Here is a 1728-nt window from a genome sequence, read left to right as displayed (position 1 = left end):
ATACCAACAAAGAGGGGAAAAAAGACAAAAACAAGGGGATGTTGCACCCCACCTGCGCTCACTACATACACATAAAAACACCGAATGGCCACAGCCGAAGCATCCAAACCAGTAAGTCAGGTGATGGGGCACATGACCCTCTATGAACAATAGAGCTATTCAGGCCTATTGTTAGGTGATGGCCCTCTTTTGCATGTRACTAACCTGTTTGTCCATGTGGAGGCAGTGCTTATAAGGCTGAGTTTATCTGAAACTCATCAGACTGAAGAAGTCTCTTGGAGGAGAGACAAAACGTTTCACTAAAGAAGAACCCATCCAGAGGACCTACTTATTTTTCTTTTTGGTTTTTTTCTACCTGGATTACTGAGACACATCAGGACAACTACTAACAACTATTGTTGGACGATAAACATTGTTGTCAGGTCAAATAAACAAAGGCATAATAATAAAATTCATTATGTACATTTTATTTATGTTTAAGTACGATAACATCACTCTTTTGTGAGGCAAAAAAAAGTAATTTTCGAAATGTAATTCTGAAAATTTTTTCAAGAAGGATGTTAAAGATGCAGCTGCCAGGAAAAAGACAGAGGATACATGGATGCAGTCAGACAGGACATGGAGGTAGCTAGAGTAAAGTAAAAATAATTAGAGAATAAAAGATAAGCACACTAGATTAAAATAAATTATAAACACTCTGAAGGACAACAAAATAAACACRCTTAGGGATATATAACCAGTGTAGAATAAAATAAAAAGGTGAAGGAAAAATATAAACAGTATGGTAAAGTGAAAAATAAAATAGTGCACGTAGTTAAAACGTGTTCCAGATGATGTTAAATAATATAAAATGTCCTATAAATATGATAAGGATATAAGGATGACTTGATGTTGTAAATCCTATCAGCCAAAAGTAAAAGGGATGAACAGTACTGCTAATGTGTTTTTGATGTTTCTGTCCCAGGGGTGACCGACAACGTCCTGATTGCAAAAGAAAATCGTCTGCTTGAAGTGGACAAAAAGTCTCAATGGTGAGAAGGACTTCTAGTACAGCAAAAAAGTCTTGTGTTCACCCCGTTTAAGAAAATAAACCTCAGCTTGACAACTCAAATATTGCACCGTTAGCCATGACAGATGTTATTACTGATGTTGCTTTGTGTAAAATGTGCTTTATTTGTTTTTAGAATGAAATCAGTGCTTTTTTCACTCCACAGTCTGGTTGTGGATCTGATCTGTCAAGGTTGCCACTCCGTGCTCGGCATGATTTACAAGTCTACTCCGAGGAGCATGGACAACAAGAGGTTCACTTTCTGTCTGAATGTAGCCGACATTGAAAGGTACTTTTATTATTCAAAGGTTGTTTTTTAAATGCTTTCATGAGTTTACATGAAAGCACGGTGGCTCAGTTGTAGGGCTGTGTATTGGCAAGAATTTGGCGATATGATACATATCATGACAGAGGGGTCATGATACGATATATCCCGATATATTGCGATACTATAAGCAAGGTGATATATTGAGATTTTTTTTGTCCAAAAATTCTATTAAATTAAAACCTTTTACAGGGGAAAAAAATGAAAAACCAAAATTCATTGTCTCAGAAAATTCTAATATTACAGAGACATGCCTTTGATACATTTAGCTGTGTTCTGCTTTGTATGTATTTTATTTTATTTGTTTCATATTTCTTATTTCATCCATGTTTTCAATTATTAGACTAAATTTGAC

General features: G+C 35.5%; 1 protein-coding gene across 1 annotated transcript in view; it reads left to right on the top strand.

Moving 5' to 3' along the window:
- mis18a (MIS18 kinetochore protein A) overlaps positions 1–1728 on the top strand; it is a 9722-nt gene that overhangs the window by 2388 nt on the left and 5606 nt on the right. The window contains exons 2-3 of the mRNA XM_014003247.1: positions 965–1031; positions 1215–1337. Of these exons, the coding sequence (XP_013858701.1) occupies positions 965–1031; positions 1215–1337 (190 nt within the window). The remainder of the gene's footprint in view (positions 1–964; positions 1032–1214; positions 1338–1728) is intronic.

The sequence above is a fragment of the Austrofundulus limnaeus genome, unplaced genomic scaffold, assembly GCF_001266775.1.
Source record: "Austrofundulus limnaeus strain Quisiro unplaced genomic scaffold, Austrofundulus_limnaeus-1.0 Scaffold17, whole genome shotgun sequence".
Classification (NCBI taxonomy): Eukaryota; Metazoa; Chordata; class Actinopteri; order Cyprinodontiformes; family Rivulidae; genus Austrofundulus; species Austrofundulus limnaeus.
The sequence above is the reverse complement of the archived record's forward strand: the minus strand, read 5'-3'. Positions and strand labels throughout refer to the sequence as shown.